Below are 10642 nucleotides of genomic sequence, written 5' to 3'. Positions count from 1 at the left end.
CAAATGTCTGCCAGTGTTGAATGTTATGGTTAAAGTTTGACGTAAGACTGGATTTAAGGACACACTGATAATGTATCTGTGACACTGCAGTGATTCTGTAGCAGCTGATGTGACTTCCTTCAAGCCTCTGGCTGGTGTTTACAGGAGATTCGGTGCTGTGTGATAATATATAAGGACCGTTAGAAATTTTCTATGCTTCTGTTCTGTAGGTGTTTCCCTGAATTGTTGTATTAAACCGGATTGATTTCGATTTGACTTCATTAACGACTGCTCTCCTTTTTGTTCACCTGGACATTCCTGTTACGTAATGTTAATTGATAACTCATAATTCATGAATAGCTATCAGTTATTTATCTCATTTTCTGCTCCAATTAAATTGATCATATTTTTTTCCAGTAATAAATGAATAAAAAGACATGGTCTTGATCAAGTTCACACTAAAAAGTATTCTTTCCAATATTTGACTTTTAATTTGAAATTCATGAAAAAATTATACCGGAAGTTAGACCCAGCGTTCAATTTCGTTCCACATCACATCCGCTGAGCAACAGCACAGCAGAAGTACATTTTTGTGGTTTTTTGTATTTCTGAGCACAGCAGTGCAGTAAACATTTTCAACTACTGTGAGTATGCCTTCAAAAATATGATTTATGTAACTATTTTGTATGTAGCAAAAGCTGTTCGTTTTCATATGCAATGATAGAATAGTGGCTAAGCGTAGCAGTAATTGACGTGAAGGAATGGTGATGTGGCTTCTCAGACCGGAATCCTTATTTCGTGTAAAAAAAAATAAAAATGTCAAAAAGGGAGGTATTCAAGGTTCCGAGTAATGACAGTGAACAACTTGTCTGTCAGAATATAAATAACTGAATCACAGAAACTAGCTAACTAACTAGCGAAACGATGTTGCAATTGAACTGTCTGTGGGCAAACCCATCAATGATGACAAACATTTTCCATTCCATAACCCCTACGGTCTCTAGGTTTTTCCACTGTGCATTATTCATTTGTTACAACAATAGAAAGCCTAGTTTTGCATTGTGTGAGAGTATTTATTGCTTGTGAAACAGTGCCCTTAACCTTTTTATGTTTCTTTTCTGTCACTGCCATGTTGTATTTTAGCCTACATCGGCATCAGTTACTCTAATGAAATCTGGTGCCCCAAAGGGTGAGAACTGCCTTGTAGACATGGACTCCAAGGCAGGGGATCTCTTCAGCGCTGAGCCAGCTGATGCTGCTGAATCCGGAGGTGTCATGGGAAGGTGTGTGCTGTTGTTTTTCTAACTCTGTCTCTATCTGTTAGTTAATCTGTCTAGTACATGGCTCGCCAATCCTGTTCCTGGAGAGATACCCTCCTGCATGTTTTTGCTCCAACCCCAGTTGTAACTAACCTGATTCAGCTTGTCAACCAGCTAAATATTAGAATCAGGTGAGCTAGATTAGGGTTGGAGTGAACCTACAGGACGGCTCTCCAGGAACAGGTTTGGAGAGCTCTGCTCTAGTGCCAGCGGTCTGTAAACCCGGTCCTGGAGAGCTGTATGTTGTGCAGCCTTTTGTTCCAGCCCAGCACTAACACACCTGAATCAACTTGATGTGTTGTAGCACCATGTATCGCTCTGGGATCATGGTTGGTGACTGGTTCTGGTCCAGATACATTTTTTATACAGTCGTCATGTGTAGTCATTCTTCTGTGGCTATTATTGTGTCTGTAGGAAAATTGTGATCTGAATTTGTCTCATTCTTCTTAATCTAGCCTACCACTAAAGGAACTAGATGGGTCAGTTTGTCCTTTCCTTGTATTATACCTGGCTATGATGTGTTGTTGTTCATTCTGTCCACCATCAGTCACTTGGTTTAATGCTATACAATTATCCCATCTCCCCATACTTCTTGTTTAGTTTACCACCCTGGCTTTCTGCCTTGCCTCACAGGCTGTGGCTGCCCAAAGGCCTCTCGCCCAGTGTGGCCAAGGAGTGGTTTGATCGTCGCCGTGCGTCCATCCGTCCCTGGGCTGGCTTCGTGGATCACAGGAAGTTCACCAAGCCCCGCAACTTTGGTGAACTGTGCCAGAGGGTGGTGCGCAACTTTGACACCTACAACAGCAACTACACCTTCATCTTCCTCGGCCTCATCCTCTACTGCATGTAAGAGCTGTGGGACAGGAGTTTAAAGACACTTTGGTATTCAGTGAATATGAAAACACAGTAATTACATATTGCATATAGACAGACTGCTGCCAGCAGCCTGCTTTATTTTCAAATTCCAAATCTCAGTGGTTTGAATAGGCCTAGATCTATGCTGGATTGAATTGATTTACAATCTGTGATTATGAAATAATAAGTCTTTCCCTCTTCCAATCTCCCCCGCGTTACCTCAGTATCAGCTCTCCCATGCTGCTGATTGCTTTGGCAGTGTTTGTTGGTGCCTTCTACATCATCCACCTCAAGTCCCTGGAGTCTAAACTGGTCATCTTTGGTGAGTAAAGCAGTCATGATCTGTGAGATTTATGTGGAGCAATTTCAGTGCCAACAGATTTTATTTGAATTCCATAATTTTGAATTTGTAATAGGATATTGAATTTGAATGTCATATTTTTTAATATGTAATGCACAAATGTAATAATTAAATTCTTGTATTTCATGATTTGACACTGAATTGAATGAATATTGCATTGTTTTATTTAATTGAACATTCAAATTCAATATTTTATATATTCAGTTACAATATGGTAGATATTGCATTCATTGTCTATGTATCTAGTTTACAAACTATCAAGTTGATCAAAGTTTAATATATTCAACTTCTCAGATGCATTCAGATTCAGTTCTCTAAATTCAGATTAAAAACCAGAGACAACATCCTGGTACTTTGCCAGCCTGGAAGGGTAGAGGAAAGAATCAAACACTCTCTGTGGTAAACAGAAGCTTCTGGCAGTTTCTGAAGCCAATGTAGCATGTAGAATGTATTTTCTTCCTATGAATTTGGCTCTAGCATCCGAACCGTTTCATCAATAAGCTATTATGACCCCATTCCTGAAAGGTTAGACTCTCTGAAACATGGACGTGCCTTCTGTTCCCCTCTGTGATGCCGCGCAGGACACGTTAGAAGGGAGTGTCACAAATGTTTGGCCCCCCCATAAGAATATAGTTGAATAGCCCGGTTAAAGCCCTTCCAAGGATAGCCTTTCCACTCCCTATTTAATCTTGCTCTTGTGACTGACTGAGTTTGAACCAGGCCTCCTGCATGTAACAAGACTGTTGGCTTGCTTAGCTAAAGCCCATAGGGGTGAGTTTAGGAAGCTATCATGTCTTCAAGTCTCCAGCAAGGTTACTTATCAAAAGCGCGTGGTTCATCAAACCACCTCGGTTACACTTAACCCCACTTTGACCTCATACTGAGAGATCACAGCACCAATGTGCATTCGGAAAGTATTCAGACCCCTGGACTTTTTCCACATTTTCTTACGTTACAGCCTTATACTAAAATGGTTTAAATATTTTTTTCCCCCTCAATCTACACACAATACCCCATAATGACACGCTAAAACAGGTTTTAGACATTTTTGCTAATTTATTAAAAATAAAAAAACAGAGACCTTATTTACATAAGTATTCAGACCCTTTGCTATAATACTCTAAATTGAGCTCAGGTGCATCCTGTTTCCATTTATAATTCTTGATGTTTTTAAAATTGAGTGGAGTCCACCTGTGGTGAATTCAATTATTTGGACATGATTTGGAAAGGCACACACCTGTCGATATAAGGTCCCACAGTTGACAGTGCATGTCGGAGGAAAAAAACCAAGCCATGAGGTTGAAGGTACAGATCTGGGCAGCATTGAAGGTCCCCAAGAACACAGTGGCCTCCATCATTTTTAAATGGAAGAAGTTTGGAACCACTAAGACTCTTCCTAGAGCTGGCAGCCCAGCACTGAGCTATCAGGGGAGAAGGGTCTTGGTCAGGGAGGTGATCAAGAACCCGATGGTCACTATGACAGATCTCCGGAGATCCTCTGGAGATGGGAGAAACTTCCAGAAGAACAACCATCTCTACAGCACTCTACCAATCAGGCCTTTATGGTAGAGTGGCCAGACGGAAGCCACTCCTCAGTAAAAGGCACATGACAGCCTGCTTGGAGTTTGCCAAAAGGCACCTAAATGACTCAGACCATGGGAAACAAGATTCTCTGGTCTGATGAAACCAAGATTGAACTCTTTGGCCTGAATGCCAAGCGTCACGTCTGGAGGAAACCTGGCACCATCCCTACGGTGAAGCATGGTGGCGGCAGCATCATGCTGTGGGGATGTTTTTCAGCAGCAGTGACTGGGAGACTAGTCAAGATCGAGGGAAAGATGAACGTAGCAAAGTACAGAGAAATCCTTGATGAAAATCTGCTCCAGAGCGTCTCTGAATGTCCTTGAGTGACCCAGCCATAGCCTGGACTTGAACCCGATCGAACATCTCTGGAGAGAATGGATCTGCAGAGAAGAATGGGAGACACTCCAAGGTTGTAGCAAGAAGACTCAAGACTGTAATCGCTGCCAAAGGTGCTTCAACAAAGTACTGAGTAAAGGGTCTGACTACTTATTTCAGTTTATATTTTTTATAAATGTGCAAACATTTCTGAAAAACTGTTTTTGCTTTGTCATTATGGGGTATTGTGTGAAGATTGAGGAACATATATATTTTTTTAAGTCTAATAAATCAATTGAAAGTACACCATCACAATAAATCCATTATTTATTTCAGTCAGGTCTTAAGAAACATTTTATGAGTTGGCCTATTGTATGTCATCTGGCTATTCTCCATGCCAAAGGTTGTAGGCTTGTTAATTTAGCTGACAAGATATCCTTAGAAGTCCCATGCCATTATTTTATAGTGAATTATTTTTTTTAGTATTAATAATATAATTGAACTTGGCTGAATAAAATAGAAAGGGTATTTGTCCCATTCCGGAGTGAGTGCACATATGAAGTGTCTATGTTGAGCATAAAAGTGAGGTCCTATATGCTAGATTTACAGTTATTTGGCAACTTTAGTTGTGAATGATACAAACCTTAGAATGTCTTAGAAATCAAAACATATATGGGCTGCATGATGCGACTACAGGCTATTGATGTTTTGAGAAGGACGCAAAAAAAAGCTTGTGCTCTGTTCCTTGCCTCAGGCTACACAGCTGTTCTCTCATCAAGTGATCATATTTTCACCCATCAGACTACTCTCAATTTAATCTGGTCTTTACTAATATGTAACGTTTAGAATGTCCCATTATCAAATGGGCTGGAACAGGGAAAAAAGCATGCAGTCGGTATGCACTCGAATAGCGAATGGAGGCTGCGTGCTTTCTCGCGGGTCCGTTTTTCAATGATGAATGGTAGACTACTTCGGTTTTATAGCGGAGCATGTGCGTAATATGAACAGCTGAGAAATAAATATAAGAACACTTTTGAGGAGCATGCTCTCGTTGAGCGACGGATGCTATTCTTCCCAAATTCTATGTCATGGGCTCTCCAACCTTGTTACTGCAGCTACCCAGTGCATCATTTGGGAAACCAAGTGGAATCTGTTTGGGAACATCGATAATGACATGTTTTCGCAACGAAACATATATTTCACTAAATTGTTGACAGCCCCCCTGTACGCTCGAGAAAGGAACAAAGGAGAGAGGAGGAGACGGAAATGGATGGTGCTGAGATATTCTGTAGCTAAAGGAAATGTGTGAGCCAATTAATTATGAAAATATAAAATAAATCCCTATTACTAGGCTATTGAAAATCCAATGCAAATTCACTATACTTGCGGACTACCTGTATGGCTCCCCTGCACATTCAGTGAACCAACAGCATGGCCTAGTGCTATACGTTCTCTCCCAGACTCGTGGATAACCAGTCCGTACAGTATGCGTAACAATACAGTCCACACTCAGGCTAGACCAGTTATGTATCAAATACATCTTAAATCAGTTTTTTTTAAATTTTTATTCTGCCCATGTGTAATATGCAGCAGGTTATGTAAGGCGCAATCATCATTTTATTTATTTTACGGGTTTGTGCTCATAAGCCTATGCATACGCTCTAATATGCGTATGAAGGTTCTGAATGAATCATCACTTTAGAAAGCCTGTCCATTTTTGTTTTGTTAGTCTTTGAAACAATATCCATGACGACCATCTTTTACACTCAGTTTCAACCTGCTGTTGAACTTCTTTTTTTTTTTTTTTCATAGGTCCATGTTCCAGAGTCTAAACCTTCAGGAATGGGATCATAATAGCTTATAGCCAAAACGGTTCAAACGCTAGAGCCAAATTCATAGGAAGGAAATAAATTCAACATGCCACATTGGCTTCAGAAACCACCAGAAGCTTAGTTTTACCACAGAGATATACAGACAATGAATGCAATATCTACCATATTGAAACTGAATATTTGAAAATTGAATTTCTAAATTTCTAATTCAAGATCCTAATACAAATTCGACATTTATGGAATTTAAATATAATTTCTGTTGGCACTGAAATCTATCTGTAATTTGGGTGTAGGGTGACTAGTATTTTTGAAATCTGAGTGATTTAAACATTTTTTTATTTTGCCCACAGGAAAAGAGGTGACCGGACCTCACCAATTGGGTCTGGCTGGGGCAGTCTCTTTCCCTGTGTTCTGGTTGGCTGGTGCAGGAGCTGCAGTGTTTTGGGTCCTGGGTAAGTTACAATCCCCATCTCATTCTTTACTGTATACATCAGACCTGGGATAACTGTAGACTTAGGCCTAGATATACATTATGGAATGTATTTCTCTTTGAAGGAGACAAGTCATTAGGGATGTAACATTCACCGATTTGCATGGGAGCCCAAACCGATCCAAATGGAGCTTACATCAGTCAAAACATCACTTCACTTTACGAATTGCAGAGTCACTAACATGTTCTGCTCATATTACAAACTTTCGACCTGCTGAAGGTACCTCATATTTTGTGACAAATGATGCGTCCTCTCCTTCACTGTCGAACTAAGCATGTAACTATGTTGACAGCAGTGGAGGCTGCTGAGGGGAGGACGGCTCATAATAATCACTGGAACGGCGCAAATGGAATGGCCTCACACGCATGGAAACCATGCGTTTGATGCATTTGATACCATTCCGCTCCAGCCGTTACCATGAACCTGTCCTCCCCAATGAAGGTGCCACCTACCTCCTGTGGTTGACAGTCATTGATCTACAAGCAATTTTGCATGCCAACAACCCCAAGGATTATCCGTAGCCTAGTCAAACTGCGCACTGTGCCCAGCTTTGTTTGCTAACCAACGTGAGGTAGGCGGCCTGTTTCTGATCTTGCACATCTGCGGGCATCTTCAGTATTCAAATGCTAAAATGGCTTGCGTGATATTAGGCTTTATATTAGTTGAGTTACAACCTCTATAATTTGCTAGATTGTTATCTTTGCGCTGTTGAAAATGGTGTTTTACCGGAAAAGTAAGCTACGGGAGACACAACTCTCTTCTGGCTATACCTGCTGAATGGAGCTTACAATAGATTCTATTTTGATTGTTCCCGTTCACCATCAGCAATAGTTTTGGTAGTTTTGCTTTAAACAATCAGTGTATATGGTCATTTTTACATATATAAGGTAAAGTTGATAACGAGGAATCGCTTTTGCGAGGCACACTGCTGGAGGAGAATAGACGCTCACTTAATAACTTCCAAACGGTCAAAAGCATTCGACTTTGAGATGTGGGGTGATATCCAAAGTTGTGCGTATACACTTGAGTATACAAAACATTAAGAACACCTGCTCTTTCCATGACAGACTGACCAGGGGAATCCAGGTGAAAGATATGATACCTTATTGATGTCATTTGTTAAATCCACTTCAATCAGTGTAGATAGGTTAAAGAAGGATTTTTAAGCCTTAAGACAATTGAGACATGGATATTACTTTTTACGACACCGCTAGGATTTGAGTCCATTAATTCCCGCCATGAAAATTGTAAATTGATAGCGATGTAGTCCTAAGATTAACCATTGTGTTTGGTTTCTCAAAATGGAGCCCTAAATGTAACCTAGGCTTCTACTCTCCTTTTTCTCAGCCCCGTCTATCTCTTCCATTTGACTGACTCTCTCACTTCTCACTCAGGCGCGACAATGTTTGTGATTGGCTCTCACGCTGCCTTCCGGGAGCTGGAGGGAGGATCGGAAATGGAGGAGCTCTTCATGGAGCCTGTGTAGCGATAGAGGAATCTGTATAGCTGTGCCATTATAGCGTCTGTGACAGCATTGGCAGCGCCATTGAGGCTACAACCCATAAGAATCCCCACGCGGGTGACTACTTTAAAATGGCAGAAGCATAGTGGAAGCCCTCAATGGTGCTGCCCATGCTAAAACAGCCTTTTGGCCACTAGAGGCCTCTATCTTTCTATGTGTGAACCCTCAACACTCACCTTTGACCTTTTTTTAATATAACACAGAATGCACTTTGTCATGCCTCTGAAGTGATTTGCTGTTACTGACCGTCCGTCTACAACTCTGTAAGACCATAATAGTACTCAATTGAGAAGAATATATTGATTGACTGTCCGTACGCACAAAGAGTGACTGAGACGTTCATGTACCTCAGCACACTTCATACTGTATGCCTACTTCATACTGTCTTTTCCAAATGTGACTGATACCTCTCATTTTGTGTTTAATACACATTTCTTCCCGTGAAATATCAGTCAGGCTTTTGTTTAGTGCCTCTGTACCTTCTGTTTTAATGTTCCCTTGTGAATATCTAATAATACAAAATGTCACTCTGTCAACTCAAGACCTGACACGTTACAAAGACCTTTAACATCGCTACAGTAATAATTCAGATTTTTTTTATTTTTTATCCTACATAGCTGATGTTGAATAAGTCCTCAGTGAGCACCATTAAACTGAATGAGGGAAATGGCATCAAATCGCCAACGCTTCTCTGACTGGGGAAGAAGTGACATTTGCAGATTTACAATGTATTTATCCAACTAGAATGAATGGTTCTTTTAGACAAATTGCATTTACTTTAAAGCAATACTTAGTGGATATTCCAGATACCTAATGGCGATCAAGCATTATGTTTAAATCATACTTTGCATTGCACATACTGTATCTACTTTTAGTCGTATGCAGGCATGTGGTGCAGTGTTGATGGGTAACTTTTCATAATTTATTAGCTCTGCTTTATGGCTTTGACATTTTAAAGATCAATATATATATATATATATATATATATATATATTTTTTTTTAAATATCTCATACTTGTCATGCTATCTTTTTGCTATTTTATTTGTATTTTTAATGGCAATTGGTAAGTGCAATACACTATCCTACCTAAGATATTGTGAGTGTGTTTGTGTGAGGAAGTCCATGCATGAATTCTGAAATATTTGGGTCCCTTTTGCGTGTAATATTTCTTTGTGGTGATTTAAAACATTGCATTAAAGGTTGTGTGTATATTATGTATGTACAGTATATGTTCCAAAATTGCAATACTTTGTAGGCCCTTTTGTGTCCTGGATGTAGTTTCCCCTACTTTTCTCTTTCTCTCCGTGTCCTCCTCCCTGTCCTTCCCTCCCTCTGTCTGACACTTTAGTTCTAACTGCCCCCTTTCCCCCCCTTTATACATGACCCCTGTACACTGCTCATCAAGACAACCCCATGCACAGGTTGCTATGGAGATGACCTTGGAGGTTCACCCATCCACACACACTTCACTCACTGGCATACTGCGGCAAAGCCGGGCGATCGATATTCTATTATGTGGAGGGGGAGAGAGAGGAGTCTGTAAGAGCTCGCCGCATGGACATGTGGGAATTTAGGGGGAGGGGTGTGTGTGTGTGTGAGAGAGAGAGAGAGGGAGAGAGAGAGAGTGTGTGTCAGTGATGTAGAATATCACGCAGTTTATACATCTTTTGTGAATAGCATTTTACCCACCCATTACGCATACCTCATCTCGATCAATGCTAAGTGTTTATTTACCCCCCCCCCCCCCCCCCCCCACACACTACTACAATCCCTGTTGTGGAAAGCTGCATCATAAATGGCAACTACTATATTCCCTGTAGTGCGCTAAATAGGGAGTAGGGTGCCATTACGGACAAACCCTAAATGTGTGAGGGAGGAGGGAGTGTGTTTAAAACTGTAGGCACAGGCTCTGGCATACCCCCATGGCAGTTTTTTGTTGACCTACAGTAATATCTACAGCAGATTTTAGCCAATGAACACAGCTATTTAGCCCAGATGAATTTTACTCCAGGATTGAAAACTATGTTTTGGGGAGAGCAAAAGTGTTTTTTTTTTGTCCAGGATTAGGCTTGATCTCAGTCTGGGAAACTGGCCCATACTGTATCTGTACTCTTGTTACCAGTAGGTACAGAATGCAAGGTAAGACTAACAAAGCTTCAGAAATGTAAAATGCTGATAACGTGTTCTTTACTCGCAGAACATTTTATACATTTGTTTTATTAATGCGGAATATCAGTTGTCTGGGAAGCATATGGTCAGGGAGCTTTGTAGAATTATTTAGTTTTTCTGCTTCACACTTGGTCATATATCCTGCCTTTCTTCTGTTTGCAACTGTTTGTAGGTTTCACATTTACCATTTTTTAGGTTTCAACATCAAAGCTAA

The 10642-nt window shown here is 40.6% G+C and overlaps 1 protein-coding gene across 8 annotated transcripts; it reads left to right on the top strand.

Moving 5' to 3' along the window:
- The first annotated feature begins 508 nt into the window (after nt 1-508).
- LOC106583328 (prenylated Rab acceptor protein 1) lies at nt 509-9473 on the top strand. 8 transcript variants are annotated; one of them, XM_045704373.2, is made up of 7 exons: nt 510-623; nt 1168-1262; nt 1754-1777; nt 1932-2144; nt 2378-2475; nt 6596-6697; nt 8131-9473. In XM_045704373.2, the coding sequence occupies exons 2-7, from the start codon at nt 1189-1191 to the stop codon at nt 8220-8222; spliced, it is 603 nt and encodes a 200-aa protein (XP_045560329.1). In that variant the 5' UTR covers nt 510-623; nt 1168-1188; the 3' UTR covers nt 8223-9473. The 8 variants fall into 8 exon arrangements, with proteins under 8 accessions (XP_014022875.1, XP_045560329.1, XP_014022893.1 ...); XM_014167418.3 differs by having other exon boundaries at nt 1899-2144; XM_014167411.3 differs by having other exon boundaries at nt 1123-1262.
- The last annotated feature ends 1169 nt before the right edge of the window (nt 9474-10642 follow it).

The sequence above is a fragment of the Salmo salar genome, chromosome 02 (genome assembly GCF_965601325.2).
Source record: "Salmo salar chromosome 02, fSalSal1, whole genome shotgun sequence".
Lineage (NCBI taxonomy): Eukaryota > Metazoa > Chordata > Actinopteri > Salmoniformes > Salmonidae > Salmo > Salmo salar.
Note: the sequence above shows the minus strand (reverse complement) of the source record. Positions and strands in the feature narration are given on the sequence as shown.